Here is a 20491-nt window from a genome sequence, read left to right on the forward strand (position 1 = left end):
GAAGGTCATTCCTAACTGTCTATGGCAGCTTCTGAGTTCTCTTCACAAAGTGCGGAATTGTGTCTGGGGGTCTGCAACCGAGATTGTGATGGCTGAAAAAAAAACTTAGGCAAACAAAAATAAGCACAATCAAAATGTGAAATTTGACCTTGTGCTCCTGTAGCTTAATGCGCTTGCCACTTCCACCGGCTTACCTACATTCTGATCATTAACAAGCTAGAATTCAACTGTGATAAAGACGCTGATATTTAATCTCTGTACAGCTTTCCACTTAACTAGAATTTACGTATCCACAAAATGCTCCATCCTTCGCAAAAGCATGGGGGCAGTTTTACAAGAGTAAAATACCTTGACCTGCTGAACATTTGCAGTATTTTCTGTTTTGGGCAGTCTTTTGGTGTGTTCACGTTTTGGGCAGAGTATCGAACTTTCAGTGTTTTGTATTTTTAGTTTTAAATACGTTCCTTTAAAGTTTTGCGAACAGGCTGTTCTGTCCTCAGATTTGAAGTCTCTTGGGGTCTAATCGTTTTTTTAAGTCTTTCCGGCTTGTAATTGTAGAATTAATATTCCCTGAAGCCTTTACAAAATCACGAAAGATTTTGCTAAGCAAATGTTATTTTTTTGGGGGGGGGGCCCAACAGTGTGGTAAATTGTCTAATAGCTGACAAATTGGTTCTAGGCTGCTTGTCTTGAAGGATTTTATTCCACCGGGTTACTGTAGCTGCCGGTCTTGGCATTAGTAAGATGTCAATGTGTATGTTTTCATTTCTTTGAAAACCTAAAATGAGTAATTTCCTTGATAACGCACAATGTGGAAGGCACATGCACCACATATTTATCATTCCCAACCGAGTTATGCTTTGTACTGTTTTGCGTAGCTGGAGCCAAGTCCACATCACAGGATGACACGCAGCTCGCCTTTAAACAAATACAGAAAGTCGTGACCCATTTGTTTTGATTTTTCCACTAAGTTCCTGGCAAAGAGGAATGCCACTGCGGTCATGAGAAGACGGGAGCAAATACGCAAACTCTTTGGAAAATGTGAGCGGATTTAGTAAGCATATTGGATGGGAAGTTGTGAAATCCGATCTAATCTGTGTAGGGACTTGAGCACAAGTATTTGTACCCTCTAACGCGCTCTCTAACTCTGCCTGTCCCCTTCCCTGAGAGGAAGGATAATGTGTTGACAAATAATTTTAGTTCACCTATAGCCTACAAAAGGTTCATCAGCCCCCGCAGGACCTGAACAACTTTTCCCTTTTTTGGCTATATTTGTGCAATAGCCTGCTGTGAAATGGCAAAGTTCACCGTTCATCTGAACTTTTGAACTCCTATTTGTATTTGTCGCAACACAACCGTCTAAATCAACCCAGCGCGCAGTTTTTGTCGGCAGCATCTTGAGTACGGGACCTTGTCTGGGTCAGTTGGCAGGGGAAGATGTTCTTTTATTTACTTAGTGTAAGCCATCAGTTTAATAACAAGCAGGGATTGGAGGTAAGTGAAAGGAGTACCTTGAGAAAGCTGATACTGCGTTGGTTCATCAGTTCACTGAACTCTGTTTGACCCCCGTCCCCCGAATTGGAGGCTTTCCCCAGGACAAGTCATAGCAGCATTGACAATCAAAGCTTCCTATCCAGTTTCGCATGCTGCAGGCCTGGGAGTTTACTGGATCAAACCACAGTTTGTAGGTTGCACTTCTTAACTCAATAAAACAATTTTTTAAATACTTCAGGGCTTATTTATCTGCTGGTGAATGGGTCAATGTGATGAGGCTCATTTTCCTGAGCATTCTGAAAATACCAGCCACTTGTATTAGTTGCTGACGGGTAATAATAATGTTGATTCTAAACCCTTTTTAGCATTAGAAACCAATTTTAAGTATTTTGTCAGGAAATGTAGTGTTTAATTCCTGCTGAACTTGTTTCATTGTACACTCGGTTTGAGTGTGCTACAAAATAAATACATTTATGAGCACTGATAACTTAGCAGTTATTTTACTTATTCTGCTCCCACCACCCCAATTCATAAAACCGCAGCAAATGGTACTTGAGCTAGTAGGAAATCTTAATGAATAGGAACAAATTTGTAAGGAGGTTTCAATTTTTTGTGAATACTAGGGTGATTATCGTAGGGGATTTTAACTTTCCAAACGTAGAACTGGGATTGCCATAGTGTTAAGGGCTTGGATGGAGAAGAATTTGTGTGCACAAGAAAATTTTATTCACTATGCCTATGTACCCATGAGAGAAGGTGCAAATTTGACCTCCTCTTGGGAAGTAAGGCAGGGCAGTTGACTGAGGTGTCAGTGGGAGAGCACTTTGGGGCCAGCAACCATAATTCTATTTAGTTTTAAAGTAATGGGAAAGGATAGACTGGATCCAGAAGTTAGAGTTCTAAATTGGAGGAAGACTAATTTAGACAGTATTAGGCAAGAACTTCCAAATTTTCGGGGCAGAAGTTTGCAGGTAAAGGGATGGCTGGAAAACGGGAAGCATTCAAAATGAAATAACCAGAGCCCAAGGACAGTATGTACCTGTTAAGGTGAAGGGCAAGGCTGGTAGCTGTAGGGAATGCTGGATGACTAGGGAAATTGAGATTTTAGTCAAGAGAAAGAAGGAAGCGTGTGTCAGGTGTAGACAGCAGAGGTCACGTAAATACCTTGAGTATAAAGACAGTAGGAGTATACTTAAGGAAATCGGGAGGGCAAAAAGCGGATATGACATAGCTTTGGCAAATAAGCTTAAGGACAATCCTAAGGAATTCTACAAATACACTAAGGACAAAAGGGTAACTAGGGAGAGAATAGGGTTCCTTAAAGATCAGCAAAGCCACTTGTGTGGAACCACAGGAGATGGGGGCGGAGTTCATAAATGGGTATTTTGCATCCATGTTTACTGTGGAGAACGATATGGAAGATGGAGAATATGGGGCAATAAATTAGCATCTTGAAAAATCTCTATTACAGAGGTGGTGGTGCTGGGTGTCTTAAAATGCATGAAGGTGGATAAATTCCCAGGACCTGATCAGGTCTACCCTAGACTTCTGTGGGAAGTGAGGGAAGAGATTGCTGGGCCCCTTGCTGAGATATGTGTGTCATGGATAGCCACGGGTGAGGTGCTGGAAGATTGGTTGCTGACTAAAGTGCCACTATTTAAAGGTGGTAAGAAGATACCAGGCAATGATAGACTAATAAGCCTGACATTGGCAGTGGGCAAGTTGTTGGAGGGAATCCTGAGGAGACAGGTAACTTTTGGAAAGGCAAGGACTAATTAGGGATGGTCAACATGGCTTTGTGCATAGGAAATTGTCTCTCTAATTTGCCTGAGATTTTAAGATTTTAACAAGAATTGAGGGCAGAGCAGTGGATGTGATCTATACGGACTTCAGTAAGGTGTTAGACAAAGCTCCATGTGGTAGACTGGGAAGGTTTGTTGTCACAAAATACAGGGATAACTAGACATGTGGATACAACTGGTTCAAAGGAAGAAGATGCAGGGTGGTGGTGAACGGTTGCTTCGCAGACTGGAGGCCTGCGACCAGCGATGTGCCACAAGGATTGGTGCTGAGTCTGCTGCTTTTTCATTTATGTAAATCATTTAGATGTGAACATAGGTATGGTCAGTAAGTTTGCAGATGACACACAAATTGGAGGTGTAGTAGACAGCAAAAAAAGTTACCTCAGTGCAATAGGATCTTGATCAGATGGCCTAAAGGGCTGAGGAATGGCAGATGGTGTTTAATTTAGATGGGCACTTACAAAGGCAGAGGGAGTAGAAAGACTTCATGCAGTATATGGAAGAGGTGCTGCATTTTGGGAAGGCAAATCGGGGCAGGACTTGGGTCCTGGGGAGTGTTGCTGAACCTCCATTCCAAGGTCTCTGTTCATAGTTCCTTGAAAGTGGAGTCGCAGGTAAATAGGATGGTGAAGATGGTGTTCGGAATGTTTGCCTTTATTGGCCAATGCATTGAGTATAGGAATTGGGAGGTCATGTTGTGGCTGTGCAGGACATTGGTTTGGCCACTTTGTGTTGTGTGCAATTCTGGTCTCCGTTATAGAAAGGATGTTGTGAAAATAGAAAGGGTTCCGAAAAAGATTTAAAGATGTTGCAGGGTTTGAGCTATAGGGAAGAGACTGAATAGGCTGGGGCTATTTTGCCTGGAGCATTAGAGGTTTATAAAATCATGAGGGGTGTGGATAGGGTAAATGGGCTCAAGGTCTTTTCCCTGGGGTGGGCAAGTCCAGAACTAGACAGCATGGGTTTAAAGATGGAGAAGATTTAAAAGGGACCTAAGGGGCACTGTTTTCGTGCAGAGGGTGGTGTGCCTATTGGAATGAGCTGCCAGAGGAAATGGAGGAGGCTGGTACAACTACAACACTTTTTTTTAGAAGGCATCTGGATGGGTATCTGAATAGGAAGGGTTTAGAGGGATATGGGCTAAATGCTGGCAAATAGGTCTAAATTTAGACCTATAATCTGGTCGGCATGGATGAGTTGGAACAAACTGCCTGTTTCCGTGCTGCGTATCTCTGACTTTATGATGAAGTAGGTTGGTGTACAGAGAATCAATCGAGGAACTTGGAACTTAGACAAAATTTATTGTCAGGTGTCAATTCAATGAATACTATCCAACATAACTGGGAGTCCCACCAGACTAGAAACATTAACGCACTTGCCAGATTCTGCCAAACCTGAGATTCTCCAGCATTTTCTTCTTGTAACTTGCAAGGAACTAGAGACATCGATTATTCTTTTGATAGCCACTTGAAAATCAAAGACAAAAATCCAGTTTATACCATACAAACATGGACAATCCCTAAGGTTTTGGAGTAGATTTGTAGCTCGGGTTGTGGGTGTTGAGGTTGGTTGGCTCACCGAGCTGGTTTGTTGTTCCGCAGACGTTTCGTTACTGTGCTTGGTAACATCCTCAGCGCAGCTCTGATGAAGCGTCAGTGTGTTTTCCCACCTGGTTAGGCAGAGACAAGCACAAGAATTCCTGGAAGCATGGCACTCCACGAAGCAGGCTATTAATAAATGCATTGAACTCTACCCCATATACATTCCACTACGGAGGAAACCCGGAAGTGAGGCAATCCATCGCAAAGCCAGGCGGGAGAAAACACTGACTTCATCGGAGGCTGCACTGAGGATGTTACCAAGCATGGTAACGAAATGTCTGCGGAACAACGTCGGCGAGCCAACCAACCTCATTAGACAATCCATTCACAGTTGGTAAACAATATATCCATACTGTCAGTTTTATCATACTTAAAATACTGTCCGCTCTTTCCCTCTGGAGATCAACCTGAATTTCAGTTGCCTGATACTTGAAATCAGGAGACTTGTTTGTTTTGTTTTCGGTCAGGCAGGTGTTTGTTGCCGTGGATGCAATAGCCTAGTGGTATTATCGTTAGAATAGTAATCCAGGGACCCGAGTTCCAATCCTGCTATGTCAGATGGTGGAATGTTGAATCAGATACAAATCTGGAATTAAGGGCCTAATGTGGATTGAAAAACCCATCTGGTTCACAAAGGTCTATTGACCTTAACTGGTCTGGCCTACTAATGACTCCAGACCCAGAACAATGTGGTTGATACTTAGGATTAGGGTTGGACCGTAAAGGCCAGTGATGCATGCACCCTGCGAATAAATTTCAAACTGAATGAGGAGCCATGCTAGCTAGCAGAACACGACAAGTTGAATGTACCAACGTCAGTCTATATAATCTCTTAATGAAAGCATAAAATAAAATGTAACAAATCACAACTTCGGAGTCACATAGGCATTACAGGTAAATGATTCCTCTGAATTATTGACGGTATCACTGACCATTCAAATATTGGAGCCGTTGTAAAAACCTGATGTTCCCACTCTCTATGACTCTGCAGTGGCCTGCTGACTAGGATTGATGTTGGTCTGTGCATTTATGGATGGAAAGGGAAAATATCAGACTGTATTGTCTTATTCTTAAAATGGTCAGCATGGAGGAAACATATTTGTATACAACTTGAATAGGGAGAGAAATTATGGGATTAGACTCCCAGATAATTGGCAGTAGCAGAAAAAAGGAGAGGGCAGTCAGCTGGAAAATGAAACTTTGCTGAGCTTGCGTTTGGAGAGCAAAAGAAAATTCCCATGGTGACTTAAGGAAGCATCTCTGCTTTTCCTGAAGGTCGGCCGGTTGCTGTTTGTTGTCTTGGGCCCACTAGCAATTTCTAATGCTATGTTAGAAGTCAAGAGTTAGGTTACTCGGGAACTGAATTTTTTTTTGTTTTGGTGAACTTGGCAGCAGTACAGGGAAGTAATCTTGATAAATAGCTTTAGATGTAGCATCTATGTCTATTTTCTCCAGCTCTCTCTAGATCAAGGAAAGTTGAAGCAAAAATTAGAATTTGGATTCTTTGTTAAAATGTCATTCTTGGTATGTGAGGTGTTGGAGAATTTGCCTCTCACTGGTTCCGTGTTGTGGTGATGGTCTAGTATCTTGCATCACTTCCTCTGACCTGCTCTAAATGCCACAATTTTTTGGTCAGTTTGGCTGAATGTCTGTCAGAAACCAGGATATTCCTGGTGATGAACTCTAACAGTTGTAATCATTTGGTTGTCGTGGGAAAGTGGTTACTCTCTGGAAAGAATTTCTTGGCATTTGTAGAAACTTCAGAACAGGGGGAGGGCACTTGGGGTTTTGAGTCTCTTCCAACATTCAATTAGATGATGGCTGATCTAATTTTAATTCCATCTACCTGTTATGCAAGCTAATGTTCTGAAAGGGTTAATGTTGGTTACATTGGCTCCACCCACCTACTGATGGCAGTTTTGTGGGTGGCGATAGAGTGGAGGGAAAAGATGTATCTGTACCAGCTCTATAAAGTGTGTAATTATGGCTGAACAAATAGAATTGAATGTATTGCTATCATGCAATAAACCACCTTTTTGAGATCTAAGAGCAGTGCTGCTTTAGATAATCTACAGTGGCATGTCCTATACCGCTAATGACTACATAGGCCAAAGGCAAAGAAGGATTGGAGACTGAACTACATCAAACAACCTGGTACATGTTGGTAGAGGTGGCAAATACCACAAGTGCCATCAAGGGTTATTTGGGAAAATATCACCATGCTTGATTCTCACTGCTAGTCTTTTTTGCAAGGTAAGCATTTTGACAATGTCCCGTTTTCGAAATTTTCCAGTTGCCCCAGATGCAAGATTTTGGAGGCAGAAAGTTTGATTTCCAAGATCCTTTGTGTGAAGTATTTCCTGATTATTTCTCTTGGAAAAACCCAATGCTAATTGTGGGATTTCTTGTCCCCACTCCAATGATTTATTTCCATCTGTCCAATCAAATCTTCTTTTTTTTATTTTGAGCACCTAAGTTTGATGGTACACTAATTTTGGAATGTGAGCTTAATTTGTTTTCTAGTTTCCTCCCAGTATCTGGTGCATCTGACTGCACCCATCCTAAAGCAAATCTATCTATTGCTGCAAGAAGACTTGTGGTGCAGCACCACATCAAGTTCTGCAACCAAATGACGACTACATCTATCATGAAGTGCAAGCCCACAACTAAATGTAGTCTGACCAGAACGTTGTATGCCTGTATGTGTCCACTAGTAATACTTGTTCCATCCATTTTTTGCAATGAAGGCCAAATTCCATTCGGCTTTTTAATCTATTCTTGCAAATACCTACTAGTCATTGATTTCTGTACTTCAAGCTTCTGAGTCTGATCCCTTCAGTTCTTGCCATTTAGAATATTGCACAGTAAAATGTTATTTGCCACTTCTGAACCCAAACTTGTGTTCAGGTTTGTCAGACTGCATCATGATCTACAGGACTGAAATGGTGCTAAGTACTCTAATCTCCTCAACGAATAGCTCTACTCCTGAACTTGGGGAGGGAAAATTATTAAAGTAGTTGGGCCTTGGATTCTGTTTAAAGAACTCTTCTAATGATATCCTAGGGCCAAGATGTTAGGCCTCTGACTATCACAAGCACTTTCCATTCTGACACTTACCGCCTGATTTACCTCTTTCCCTCCCCCAGCCCACTGATCTCTATGTTAGTCGGGCTTCTTGATACTACTCATTCAAACACACTGTCTTGGTGTTGAGGACGGCTACAACTGCCTCATCTCCGGAAGCCAAATCCTTTTTTCTTTGGACCAAGTTTGGAGCAAAGTGATGCAGACTGAACACCTGCTGTTTTGGTAAGCAGGTTATTCGTGGGAGAGTGCTGCTTGATGGCACTGTGACTGACTGACTCCTTGCTGGTTGAAAGTAAATTGATTGAGGTGATTGGAATGTCTTCTCCTACTTGTGAACAGGGCACATGTTAGCCATTTTTCAAATTGTTGACTGGATGCCAGTCTGTGTCTGTGCAAACATTTTCAGTTATGTTTTGATTGACAGAGCCAGACCATTCACAGAACATTCTGCCACTTGTGCTTTGTGAGCTTGCAACGTCACTGGAAAATTACTGACCAATAAATCTGCCAGGGTCACTGGTTTTTTAGAAATAAATGGAAATCTTTTGTCTCAGAAAATCCAGTATTTTCTGAAGTTCACGTGAAGGTGAAAGCTTATGGCCTGGAGCAACTTAAATCTATATAGGTAATTGCAAGTGTATAGTGTTAATGCCACATAGATCTAATATCATTTTTCAGTGCAGATCAACACAGTTGTGACATAAGAATAATTAGCATGTCAAAATTAATTCATTATTAATATACAGAGCAAATTCTGGAAAGATGTTACTGTCATTGAAGCTTGAAGGGACTGTAAATAAAATTGCTCATTTTAACTAATATTGCTCATGGCAAGAATTGTTGCACAGCTTTTTAATAAATGAGGTGAAAGAGAAATATTTTCCACATTGGTTCTGAATTGAAACTGAACATATGTGCAAAAATGAAGTTGCTGGAAAGCCCAGCAGGTCTGGCAGCATCTGTGAAGGGAAAAAAAAAGTTAACGTTTCAGGTCCGGTGACCCTTCCTCAGAACTGCTTCTCCAACTGGTGATGGATATATGGTGTCCAAAGGGACGAAATGTATGTACTCATCCCCATCCTATTTAGTTTGCAACTACCTTCAGTTTTTGCAATGTAATGTCATGCAATCTTGACTAAAAACTTTAAGTTCATGAATGCAGTTGCAATTTGATCCATTTAATGTCTCTTGAGCTTAAGTTTGGAGTTTTCCATTGGTTATATAACTTTCTAAATTGGTTATGTAACTTTAAGCTTCAACTAGTAATTCAGAATTCCATCTCTGACACTGCTGTAGATTAATGTTTTTAGGGTTATATTTGCATGACAATTTTCCTCTGATTATTCCTAACGGCCCCTTATGTTAAAGTAAATATGGCTGGATTTGTCTCGAATACTCCAACCTACGTGGTTGGAAAATAAGTTTGTATGCTCCAGTATTTCCTGCTAGGCATGTGCCATTGCAAAGTGTAATTTTAGTAACAATAACAAAATACTGCAGGTGCTGGTGAAATTTGAAAAGCAGAATGCTGGAAATTCTCGCAGGTTGGGCAGCACCTACAGTGAGAGCTGATGATTCACATCAATAATCTTCTTTCAGAACTGATCAGAAATGTTTGTTTCTCCACAAGAGTAGGACCTGCTGAATATTCCCTGCATTTTCTTTAATTTTATATAGCTCATAAGAGTGCAGCTGAGGTTCATTGATCATTGTTTTCACAACCTTCATTCTTTTCCAACATTGAAGACAGTTGACACCTTAATCAACTGCTTTCTTGACTTTCTGGAAGAGATTTTGCATCTATTAATGTACCTGATATCAACAGGTATTGATCAGCTGCAGTGCTTCAGTACACTAATTCCCTGGACAGCAACTAGCTCTAGAGCTTTAATGAGTAACCCTGATAAGTGTCACTTTGGAAGATGGAACATGATGACAGTACTTGAACAGTAGGACACTAGGTAGCCCAGATCTTGGTGCTTGTCCACAGATCCCTGAAGATAGCAAGGCAGGTTAATAAGGTTGTCTCATGTCTGCTTAACATTCACCTTTTATCAGTTGAGGCATAAGTTGTAAGAGAAGGGAAGTTTTATGTTGGAGCTGTACAGGACTTTGAGGCCTCGGCTAGAGCAGTGTGTGTGTCGTTCTGGTCTCTGCAATCACATCCTTCCCATAGTGCACTGGAGGGGGTGCAGAGGGGACTCTACAGGATGTTGTCTGGGTGTGGGATGCTTTAGGCTGGATAAGCTCAGGTTATTTTCTTTGGAGCAGGGAAGGATGAGAGACCTGATTCAGTTGTAATAGAATGAGGGGCATGGACATTATTATTCTCATTATTTGAAGGGTAAATAACAAGGCAGTACACATTTTAAGATGAAGGACAGGAGATTGAGGGGAAGCTGGTGGAAGTATGGAATGCACTGCCTAAAGGTGGATGTGGGCAACCTCAACCTTGTTTAAAAATACTTGGATGGGCACTCGAGGCTGTGGGACTGATTGTGTAGTTTTTTTTGCAGTAGGAACTCAATGGGCGAAAGGGCCTGTACTGTATTGTATGATTCTATAATATGCTTAATTGCATTCTCAGTAAGAACAACATCACTTTCATCTGATTCTCCTGTATTACCCTCCATTGTCAATCAGTCTCCTGCTTTGGGAAGCTGGTTGCTTGCAGTCTTGTTTAGGAGTTTGAGATCAGAGAGGGAAATGATAACTGATGCCATCTGAATGTCTAGCAAAATCACATTAAGTTCCTCTGCACTTTCAACTGTATGAGCATAACCAACCATGATTTGTCAATCAGTAAAAATAGCAAAAATGCTAGCCATAATTTTGCATAAACTAGCACAAAACCAAATTGATCTTGATGCACCAAAGAACAATGGGATGTTGACTTAAAACTGTTAATTTTGATACACACTGAAATCGATGCATTATTTCCAAAAATAAAATTACCTAACCAGATGCATGTTTTCACTTAAGCATATCCTACAAAATTGAAGTTATTCAACCTTGAGTGCGAAAGGCACACCTAAATGCAATTGTCCATTACACAAATGTTCCCAGAAGGAATTCAAGGAACCTTATGTAATTCTAGAAGTTCAGAAAGCACAGAAATAATGAATCCGTTGTGCTTTTTTAAATTCTGCTCGATTTACTTACCGTCTTAGAATTGTGTTCTTAGCCACCGCTTGGATTAAATTCAATAGCTGTCACTTGTGCACATCTCTTGTTAGTGTCCAAGAAAGCACTGCTGTCATGTGATACAGTAGACTGACTCTCTTTGGAATGAATTGAAGAGAATTAGCTTGGCAATGCAGCTTTTATGCGTTCCCAGTTGCACAAGTCAATATGTCAAACAGACATCAAGTGCCAACGAAGTTACACGTTCCATGCAACCTCCAGCCCTCAAATAGAGAATTTCACTTGCAAGCATCATGTGGTAACATTAGAACCTACACTTTGCACCAGTTGTTCAGACTTATGAAGCATTTAGGATATGTAATGCAACTGGACTAATTTTTTTGGTCTAATTGTCACTTCAAGGCAATGGACTCATCAGAAATACAACAGCAGTAGTGTTGACAACTTGAATATGTTTTATTGACTGCTCCTATTGCGTTGGAATTAATGTAATATAGCTGCACTGTTGGTTTAACTTTTTGTGTAGGTAACTTAGTGGGAGGATTAAAAAGATTAGCTGCTTGGTACTGGGAACTGTATTACATTTTTAATCAAGTTATATTCCACATTAAAATAGGATTTTGATAACGTTGTGATGATTGGAGATAACTATTAACTTGCACAGATCTTGTGTAAATTGGAATTATTTACAGGTATTAAATAAAATGATTCTGCTGTCCAGTCAGTTAACTCTAAACAATGTGCGTGCTATTTGTGATGTATTTCCTCCTCAAACAATTGCATTTGGATTAGTCATCCAAAAGCAATTGTCCATTCCTCTGTTTTCTTTCCCAGTCTGTGCACGATTAACACAAAAGTTAGTGAGTGAAGTATGGTTCCACAAGTACCAGCAGCATTGCAATACTGCACCCATGGCATTAATCTATGAAGGAATGGATGGTGAACGTTGGCATTCTATTCAACCGAAGAGTGTGTTGAAGTGCAGAAATGTCTCGCATCAACGTCCATATATTTTGAGTGGAGGTCATTGAAGGGTGATCCGGAGCAGATGCCTTACACTTGTTTCTTTGCTCCTTTCCTTAGCCTGAGGACACATCAATTTATAGCATCAGTACACTTGGCTCGGCGATCAGTCAGACTGGTTGGTGGTAATGTATTTACCAAAAAAGCAATGTGATTTTACTCACACTCTCACATTTTGTTCCTCTTGTTCTATGATTGTGAAAAGCCCTCAAAGGTTAACTTTTTGATAGACCAAGGGTTGTTCAAATGCCAAGGGGGTTAGTGGGCATTAGAAGTGCAAGAATCCAATTATTTTCCACTGTCCTTTTTTGGTCAAGGGACCAACTGAAGATGACTTTTTTGTTCTAATGGGAAAGAATGTTTATCAACAAGAACTTTATTTTGTATGTCGAGGAAGGATTTGCCAGAAAAACATACCCCTGAGATGTCTTAACACTTAGAAGCCAATGAACTTGTGAAATTTGCTTACAGTTGTGGTGAAGGATATTGGTCTGCTTTCTTTCAATCAGGGATATGGCCTTTGGCCAGGCCAACATTTTAGTGTTCGTCCCTAATTTCTCTTAAGGTGACGGCCTTGAACCACTGCTGTCCACAACATGTAGACTGACCCGTGGCCATGTTAGGAAGAGCTCAAGAGGGGAGAGATCCCCTAGAAAACATACCACTTGTTGAGTAGAAGTGTTACTCAGTACAGTGGCGTCTTAAATTACTGGGAGATGTTAGAATGGAAATGAGGGAAGCTTTGACCACTCTGCCAGTCATCCATAGATTTGGCAATGGTGTTAGAGTACTGAAATGTTGGTAAATTGTGTTCATCATCCTTTTTTTATCTTGAGGGATACGAATTGGAAAGGGATAACGCTGCAACCATAGGCTAATCAGCCTACTATAAGGGGTGGGGGAAACTTTGAAACAATAATACAGGCCATGGTGGCATTTGAGGAAATATGGACAAGTAAATGTCAGTATGAATTTGAAGGTAAATAATGGATCAAATATGTAGACAAGCATCAGCTGAAGCCTAACAAAGGTGTGCAGTGATGAATTTTGAAATAATTGGAATTGAGATCTGTCGATACATAACTTCCAGACTCAGTTAGGAGAACTTTACTGGCTAGGCCTCAGCTGGAATCTTGAAATTTTGGCCACTGTACTTTAGAAGGGCCTTGGAAAGGGCTATAGTAAAAGATGAGTCAGAAAGGACCAAGGACAAGGGACTTTGGTTATCAGAAGAGACTAGAAAAGGTGATGTTCTTGTTGGACTCTAAGTTGAGACGAGTTACTTTTTAATGTCAGCCAGTAAGCAGAGGGCAAAGATTTAGGACGAGCAAAAAAGTCAGTGGCATCATCGCAGAATTGTGTAATTGTGACAGCCTTGGAGGGGGTGGCCATTCGGCCCTTATGTACACCAGCTGTCCAAATGAGCAACTCATTCAGTGTCATTCTCCTGCCTTCTCCCCATAACCCTGTACTCATTCCTTTTCAAATAACTAACAGTCCAATTTCCTTTTGAAAGCCTTGTCTGAACGGGCCTCAGCCTTACTCGGGCAGGACGTTGTTTTTTCATTCATTAATGGGATGACTGTGTCACTGGCTAGGCAGCATTTATTACCCATTCCTCATTGCCCAGAGGGCAATTATGAGTCAACCACATTACTGTGGGTCTGGAGTCACATGTAGGCCAGACCCAGGTAAGGATGGCAGTTTCCTTCACTGAAGGACATTTTATCGAATTCAAGTTCCACCATCCACCATGGTGGGATTTGAATCCTGGTCCCCAGAACATTGTCTGGCTCTCTGGATTAACAGTCCAACGATAATACCACTAGGCCATTGCCTCCCCATGACTTCTAGACCTGAACAACTTGCTGAGAGATTTTTTTTTCTCCTATCACTACTGTTTTGCCAATAGTTTTAAATAAATCTCTTACCTCATTCTCGATCCTTTCCAGGATGAAAACTGTTTCTCCTTCACTTCTTTGTAAACGATAGATTATTTTGTTATGCAGCAGTGGGATCTAGAGTCCATGGCATTCAAATGATGAAACTGGATTCAAATCTACCATCAGAAACTGAGTCGTGTAATTTTTTTTCTATTTTAAAGTTACTTATGACAATTGGGAAACTTTAGGGGAGAGTAGCTGGTTGGTTAATTGTACTGAAGAGTTAATGCACCCACTATCAGCCAAATGACTTCTGTCTGTGCTATATTCCATGTTGTAAAGCCGAGATTGACCCACCTACCCCCCCAAGACATAAAACCAAAGCACCCAAAGAGGGGCACCTCCCCCTGTAATCTGTAAAAATTGTGAAAAGTGGTGTAATCTGCCTTTTCAGCAACTTCTAGTGGTTAAACAAAATAAACCCTTGTAAAATGAGTGTCAATGAATAAGTAGTAATTTATTTATCTAATGCTAACAGTGAACAAATTAACTAAATTGTTAACCAACGGAATAAATCCCTTCTATCTACTAACTATTCCTGAATAAACAAGATTTTATTGGTTTGCTGCCTCAATAAATACAAATCCCAATTGTATAAAATGTTGTCAAACTGCCCTTTTTTTTTTAAAAATACCCTTGATGACATACCAATTTCTTTGAATAGGATTGGTCTGATGTCAAAACCATCAGATTTAAATTTTAATTTGGTATCTAAGTGCCTGGTTCAAATTGGCAAAATCCAAAACTTGTATTGGTCAAAACAAAACTGCTCCTTGGCCTGCTAACTGTAAGGACTTTTGATACAAGTGTTTCAATTCAAGTGCTTTCTGTGCACCTGCAAAACCTTCAAGCTGCTGTTCACTGATATCCAATTTACATCTCTAAGCATTGAAAAAGCACATCTTTTGAAGGAACCACGCAATGCTTCTCCCCAGCATTTTAGAAACACCAAATTCTTACGTTCTGCCTCCAAATTCACAAGCACTCTCTGCCCAACTTAGCAACATCCATCATTGCTGTTCCCTAGGTACTTACACCTAGCCAAAATGAATACTTGATCATTTTCCAAATGATGGTCTCCAAGCATGTACTGTCAGTCTTGAAATGATTTAGCCTCCAGATCTGAACCAGACTGGCGTTCTAAATATTCAATTGAACTTGTCTGTCTTCTCACTGTCTCGCTTTTTGAATTGTTAAGTCAAATGGGATGCTAATTTGTGTTTGGACAACTGCAAGCTATTTTCCATTGAACACCAATTTAGAACCAGAATTCCATTTTAGGTAGAGGCGATAAGGGCGATTGTCATGGAAACAGAAAAATATCATGGGTGCAGTAGATGTGTTATTTTGATGCTGGGGTTAGTTTAGAGCACTAGTTGAGTGAAACTGGGTGAAAATTTAGCTGCTTCTAATTGAGATTATATCAGTCTTGCAGCAGTGATTAGTGCTAGGAAACATGTTTGGGAAGTATTTTGTGTGTACAATGCCTCTCCTTAGCCTGACTGCAAGAAAACTGAAATAAAGACAGTTCTTCTAATTGCTAAGTTACATATGCTGAGAAGGACAAGTTTACCTTTACCTGGAGTAAACACTTTTGTGTGTAGATAAGTCAATGGTGTTCTCTTAAAGTTTTTATAAACTCAGACAATTTAGTTCTTGATAAGAATTATATTTAGGACATCTTTGTATTTATGTTGTCATTAGAAATGTATATGAACTACTATCTTGTACAGTGTTCTATGTATTAAACCTGTAAGATGCAAGAGTGCAGTAGGAGACTGTAGTATAGGTATGAGAAGAATTGCCTGGAGCAACTGTCAAACATGAACTTCAGAGGAAAGTTTCGGCATGTCCTTTAGAGTTCAAGAATGCTGCAGAAACAGGTGGTGTCTGACTAAGGTAATAATTATCTTTCATCTTGATGGATGTAGGTTTAATCATCTTCTTACTTGGTAGCCAAAGCTTTCAACTTGAGTAGTGTCAGCCGAGCAGATGGGATCTTCGTGTGGTTTGCATGCCACGGTGGATACCCCAGAGGAGGTATACCAAGGATACTTTTTATGCACTTATTTGATTTATATATAACACTTAAGTGTGCTAATAGTACCTCTGGTGTCCTGTTTATGGATGATGACTGTAACACACGCAGCTATTTATTACACCATGGGAACACTCGTGTACTGTTGATGCTATTGTTCCTTTGTTTTGCTGTTTTGGCTTATTCATTGGGAAATGATTGTGTAGTAGCTGGAAACATGAGTGCTTATTTTGATCTGGAATTTATACAGTTCTTGAATGTGAAAGCTACCATTGGGATTAATCGGTTTTAACACGTTTTAAGTGTTAAATTATCCTTTTTTTAAAGTTGTATTTGATTTATCATGGCTCATCAATGTTAAAATGCCTGCATCTCAGACTAATTTATGGGTGTTTTCATGGGTTAATGCCAGATGGTGGTAACGCTCCATAGGGAATATCTTGGTAACAATCAAACTCGAATCTTGCTACATGCATTTAAATTTCATGATGAATGTCTTGCGTTTTATATACTGCCCAGAATTGTTTAAACTTTTGCTTTAACTTCAAGATTTAACTGAATTTCTTTATACACTTATTTAAACAGGAGACTTGCAACCTAGAAATTTTAGGTGACTTATGCTCTTAAAATGTGTGACAGTATCCAGCTCATGATGGATATTGGACAGCAGTGAATTTGGTTGTGTGTCTGCAAACCTAAGCTAGAATTTTTGCTGAAACACAAGGGACAGTCTGGTACAGGGTGTGATAACTTGAAATTATTAAGTTACTAATGCTTTTAAAACTATACAAAGAGCACACGATGACCAACATTGCTAGCAAGGAGTACATTGTTTGTCACTGTTCGGATCCACGGGTAACAAATGTGTGGAATCTGGTATGGCTGCAAAGTGAAGTATCTAAATTAGAAAGGCTTCATAAAATATCATGTTAGACCTACCTATCCAGACGGGTGAAGTGATTCATTTTTTTTTTTAAAAAGAACTTGATTTATCTGTAGTGTTTGGAACTGTGATTCTGTTTAGGGGGATAAAACAGAAGTGTCTTCTTACAAATACAAAGCTTTAGTATCATTTAAATACTACCCACTTTGTTGCTTGGAGTTACCAATTTGGACAAAACAGGAGATCTGAGAAAAAGGAAAATCTTGTCTTCATTTGTATCTCTGTTTGAATTCGGACATGTTAATCATTGTGAATTTAAAATTGGTTGGCACACTTTATCCACTGAGCCTGGAAATGACTGAGCAATGTTATGGCTTGAACAGCAATGTACTCTAATCAAATTCTTCTGGTATTTTAACCCACATTTAATCTCATGTCAGTTTAATTATATTGTGCAAGTTAGAATAAATGACTATGATATGAAACGGAAAAGAAAGGCATTTGCTAAGAGCTGGTTTTAAATTTGTGTTATGTTCAGGTATTCCTCCTTTCTCAAAGAGGATAATTCAAAATTTTAAAGAATGCTTTTATGTATGCAAATCTGCCAAATTCAGTTTGCCGTGCGTGTTTTGTATAGCCAATCATTAAAATATACGAGATGTCTGCAATAATGTCTTCCAGTTTCCCTTCTATCTGTATGTAATGTTGGGTAATGGTCTCTTGCTTCAGTAGTATAGTCAAGACAAGAATATTACAGTTAGTATTGTGCATTAATGTGCCATCATGCTGTATTACCAGATTTGATCTTCAAATTATCATGCTGATTTAACTCAAATTGAGAAAAGCCTTGTTTTTTTTAAAAGGTATAAATTTGCAGGTAATTATTGTCCAATATAATTATGGCAACCGTGTGCAAACTAATGGAACTGAAAACTTTCAGTTGCTCTTGAGGAGCAGTAGAAGTAAGACTTGAAACCACGCATATATGCCATACAGAGGAGCAAGAACGAAGGCTGGAGTGTCAACTGAAAGAAGTGCAAACTGTTTGCTCCAGGTTAACAATGAAGGCCATTTCCAAACATCGAGATCTCTGTACAATATAAGCTCTGGGCCTAATTTCTAGATTGAATGGTTATGCAAGGAACAAAAGTGCAACAGCTTTGGAAGATAGGCAAATATTTGGAAGAAAGGCCAAAACTGTAAACCAGAGGTTATTCCAGGAAAGGCAAATTTTCTGAATGTGTATCAGCTGACCACATCTGTACCTTTTTTTCTTGTTTAACCGCTTAGTTGTATAAATTATTTTTGTGTCTCTGAATTCTGTCAATCTTTCTTTCTTTCTTTTTTTTCTGTACCTGATTTTACTCTCATTTGCTCTTCTTTCATTTCCTATTACTTCCTTTATCCATAAATTCTTCGAGGACATAAAGATGCCGTAAAGGGATATAGGTTAGGTGAGTGGGCAAGGATTGGACAAATGGGGCTTATAAGAAACTGAAATTGTTTTTAGCAGGAAGAATAAAGCGTGCTATCTAAATGGTGAGAGATTGCAGAGCTGTGATGCAGAGGGACCTGAGTGGCCTAGGGTATGATTTGCAGAAGGTTAGCATGCAGATACAGCAGGTAATCAGAAAGCTGATAGAACATTATCACTTAATGAAAGGCATTTAATGCAAATGTAAGGAGGTCATACTTCAAAGAGCATTGGTGAGACCACTGTGTGCACTATTGGTCACCTTATGTAAGGAAGGATGTAAATACATTAGAAGCAGTCAAGATAAAGTTTATTAGGCTAATATTTAGAATGGGCAGACTGTGTTCTAAGGACATTTTTGGACCTGGTAGGCCAGTACGTACTAGAATTTTTGAAGAGTAAGGGGTAGCTTGATTTGAAGCACAAACCCTGAGGGGGGATTCTTGACAGGGTTGATTTGGAAACTATGTGCCCTCTTGAGTCTTGAACCAGGTGTCACTAGAGTCTAAAAATGAGATTATGGATTCTAAAACCAAGATGAAGCTAAATATTTTGAGGGTAATGAGTCTTTGCTTCCACTGGTTTCAAGCAAATGCAAGAGTTCCAGAGTCTTTAAAATATTTAAAGACAAAGGTAGAAAGATTCTTGATAAGCAAAAGGGTGAAAGGTTTTCAGGGGGAGGTGGGAATGTAGAGTGATCAGCAGTCATGACTTTATTGAATGATGAAGCAGGCTCAAGGGTTTGGATATCAACTCCTCCTCATTTCATGTGATTTTATCTCAATGTTTGAGGGGATGCGCCTGTTGGAGTCTCCATCCACAAAGCGCTCATTGCAACAAATAGCAACACTAAGTAGTTGAGATGAGGGTGCAGAAAAATATCTAGCAAGTGGGCATAGAGGTGCCCTGCTCCAGTCCATATATTTTCAATCCTCCTTAATTATGCAAATGTCACTTATGTTATGCTGTTTCTCAGTTTATTTGTTTTGTTTGTTTTTTCATGGAGTGGGGGAATGGGAATTTGCATTGAAAGTGTATTGTTGGGAACAGAAAATCCATTTTATTCCAAATGTCCTCTGCCAAAATTATGTTTTATGTTTGGATTTATGGATGACCTTTTTTTGCCTGCAGCTAATTTTTATTTAGTATACACTTCTTTTGTTTGCATTTTAACACAATTGCTCTTGTTTTTTGCAGCTGGATGGTAGGACTTGAAGATGAGAAGCAGAAGACTGACGTACATTACAGGTCACTCGGAGGTGAAGGGAATTTCAATTGGAGACTGGTATTCCCATTTGACTACCTCCCAGCTGAGCAGCTCTGTGTTGTATCCAAGAAGGTGCGTTTGAGTGAGAGAGCAATCCATTTTGGGCAATAAATGTCTGGAATCCTTTGAGAATTTCTTGAACATTTAGCAATGCAACTTGCAGGATTTGACAACCACATTGCCGTGCAGGGAGGAAATCAGCATGTGGTTAGGATAGCTAAAAGCCCAAGCCTGACTTGCAACAGGAGGAGGTTTAACTTCCTGGTAACTTGCTGTTCGGTAGAGGACGAGGACAAAGCCGAGCCCATGGACACGTTCTCTGGAATGCTCAGGTTCAAGTACAGGGATTGCTAAGTGCTGCTTTCCCCACAGGGTAGTTACATTGGTTTATAACCAATCGTCCTGTTGGAAAATTTCCTGTAGGGAGGTCTATTGTCCTTTGCCCTGCACCATTTCCTCTTGTTTGTAAGTGTACATTCCTCCTATTCATGTTAATAGCCATGTGTGTAATCCGTACTGTGAGGAGTTATTTATGCAGCATTCTGTGGGAATACTACTTGCATGAAGAAATGTACTCTGTTGTTGGGGCTACCACAGGTCATATCTAACTGACCTCTTCCTTTCTTTGGATGTATAAATGCATCATTAGAATGACCTTGAAGCCTTGATACTTTTGTATTCATGTCAGCTTTCTTCCCAGCTTCTAATTTGACAGCTGGCAGTGTGTTTAAAACC

General features: G+C 39.9%; 1 protein-coding gene across 1 annotated transcript in view; it reads left to right on the plus strand.

Annotated features, from left to right (window-relative positions):
- Window positions 1-20491, plus strand: part of LOC109936026 (myoferlin) — a 194232-nt gene that overhangs the window by 166523 nt on the left and 7218 nt on the right. Inside the window, exon 50 of the mRNA XM_048609170.1 lies at window positions 19687-19828. Within this exon, the coding sequence (XP_048465127.1) occupies window positions 19687-19828 (142 nt within the window). The remainder of the gene's footprint in view (window positions 1-19686; window positions 19829-20491) is intronic.

The sequence above is a fragment of the Rhincodon typus genome, chromosome 20, assembly GCF_021869965.1.
Source record: "Rhincodon typus isolate 14 chromosome 20, sRhiTyp1.1, whole genome shotgun sequence".
Classification (NCBI taxonomy): Eukaryota; Metazoa; Chordata; class Chondrichthyes; order Orectolobiformes; family Rhincodontidae; genus Rhincodon; species Rhincodon typus.